This window comes from Meleagris gallopavo, chromosome 11 (assembly GCF_000146605.3).
Source record: "Meleagris gallopavo isolate NT-WF06-2002-E0010 breed Aviagen turkey brand Nicholas breeding stock chromosome 11, Turkey_5.1, whole genome shotgun sequence".
Lineage (NCBI taxonomy): Eukaryota > Metazoa > Chordata > Aves > Galliformes > Phasianidae > Meleagris > Meleagris gallopavo.
This window is the reverse complement of record NC_015021.2, coordinates 13,693,662-13,696,045: the sequence shown is the minus strand read 5'-3', so window position 1 is coordinate 13,696,045 and position 2,384 is coordinate 13,693,662. Positions and strand designations below refer to the sequence as shown.

General features: G+C 39.0%; 1 protein-coding gene across 1 annotated transcript in view; it reads left to right on the top strand.

The window, feature by feature from the left end:
* Positions 1 to 607: 607 nt before the first annotated feature.
* Positions 608 to 2,384, top strand: part of LOC100549525 (lipoma-preferred partner homolog) — a 75,445-nt gene continuing 73,668 nt past the window's right edge. Inside the window, exon 1 of the mRNA XM_031555150.1 lies at positions 608 to 752. Coding sequence (XP_031411010.1) covers positions 710 to 752 — 43 coding nt within the window. The 5' untranslated portion in view covers positions 608 to 709. The remainder of the gene's footprint in view (positions 753 to 2,384) is intronic.

Sequence of the window (2,384 nt, the reverse complement as noted above, 5' to 3'; positions counted from 1 at the left end):
AAATATTTTATGCCAGCTGTTAGCACATGAAGGCCAAGAGGTCTCAGTTTTTAAGTGTATACTAAAACCTTTGTATCCCTAGCACTAAAAATCTGTGGGCTAGCTCCTGCTCTTGCAAGTGTTAACAACAGAATTTGTGTCAAAACAAACAAGAAGAGAGCAAAACTAGCAGCTTGGAATTATCTGTCTTTGTCTATACACTCCGCCACTGTAGGAATGATTGTTCTAGCCTCTCTTTTATTGCATTGTTAAATTATGGAAGCTTTTGCCAAATCCAGACTGAAATGCTTCCAAAACCTTTTTTCAGTGTTGGAAAATGTTTGTATCAAGTTATCCTTGGAATAATATTTCTCCTTTATTTATTACTGTGTGCTACCCAGTAGACATCTAATTATGAGGCACAGAGTTCTTCTCATTCTAATAGGATATATAGCACTTCGCTGGACATTTTTAGGAGTCCATTTTCATTACATTAAATGGGATGTTTACTTGTGTGAATCTCTTGGGTTTTAAAAAAAGCAAAAAGACAATGAAGTTCAGCACTGAGCAGTCAATAGACTCTTTTACTGTAGGGGAATGCTTTTATACCACATCACAAACTGTTTGTTCTCTTTTTCTTTTTTTTTAGAGTGGGTATCCAAGCTCTGGACCCACATCAAGCACTCCTGCCTTCAGGCCTGAGGATGAGCTGGAACATCTGACAAAGAAAATGCTGTATGACATGGAGAATCCTCCCTCTGATGAGTACTTTGGTGAGCAGTGCCATGTCACATTGAATCAGTCTTTCCATAGCCCCTTTCTGTATTTACCAGGTTTGGTAATGGGGAGGGAGGCACGACAGCTGCAGTGTTAATACAGTGACATTCGTACTGATAGATTTGCTTTCCATGCTTGGGCTGGAAGCATAATCATCCGTAGGAATTCCTCTGTAATTTCAGCATAAATCTCATGCTCACTTGCTGTATGTTTACAGTCTTTCTGGTTATAAAGTGGAATTTTCCGTTTTTGGTTCTTTTTGACACTGTCTGTCCCTGGCCTGTAGATTACCAGGGTGAATTCAGGTTTCATGCACTTTCTTGCCCTACCTGCCACATCCTTCTCTTCTCATTGCATCTGCAGAGAACCTGGCAATGTAAATGTATTCTGCTCCTGTGTGCTGGCATAGATTAAATAGAAACCCATTTTGAATCGATCAGGTTGGTTTTATATGGACACCCATTAGCCCAGAACTGAGTCCAACAAATATGAGGAAGATAAATCTGAGCTGATTGAGTCATTATATCTATGTCGTCTTCCTCACCTGCAAAAAGATAATCAGTTGATTTCTTTGGAAAGAGCATATAACTGAATTACCTTAGATATCTATACGTACAAAATATATGTCTTACCTCTACGTAAAACAAGTGTTACAGACTATGAATCCTTCATTAAAGTCAAGAGACTTGGGCATATTTGATACATCTTGCCTGTGTGTTTAGTTTCTTACTAGGCTTGAGTGTCCGTTGTTAGGAAACAAACTGCTTTAATTGATAGAGTTAACAGCTAGAATAAGCTATTCATTTTGTTGTTTTTCGCCTTCCTTTGTTTCGTCATTTCTTAAAAATGTCATTTAGATTGCCCTGTAGGTCTGTTGGTTATAGATTTTGGTTGGACAAAAGCATGTCTGACTTAAAGAAACTTCAGTCGTTTTGATTAATTGGAAAGCAGGTGGAACCAAGGTCCTAATAAACAAGGATTTTTCAGTGAAAAGAATCTGATTACATGAGAAGGTCAAGATGTTCTCATCGAATAAACATTATTCTGTGACATGGGGTAGATATCAATCCCCATCAGTATCCTCTGCCTTCCATGATGTCCACCCTTACAACCAAAATGTCTTCTCTGTAAACGATGACGGTCACCAAAGCTGATGACTAGCACAGATTTAAGTGTAAGCAAGAATGACTTTCTGAAGACTGGATAACCAGAGAGCATTTTCTGTGTTGCTGCATTTGACTTTGTCTCTGCCCCATACTCATTTGAGTTCACTCTCTAATGTTTTAAAAGGGAAGCAACAATAAGCCAAACAAACATAACATGTACTTAGCTATTAGTGTGGGCGGGCAAGAAGGAGAAGCCTTTTTCCTGCTCCCTTCAGGCAAACGGCTGAAGCCTTGAAGCATGAGATTTGATTACAGTCATTTTCTTAATGCAGAACTATAAGTGGCAAGAGCCAGTTCAGGGACTGAAGCCCACTCCATTCTTCCCATAAGCTCAGTAAGTTAGTTGGGTGAGCAGAATATTTGGAAACTCTCAGGATCTAAATTCAGAAAAGACCTTGCCACTATACAGCCTAATGTCCTACTCTCTATTTCTCCCAAAAAGCTTGATTGAATCAGGACTTA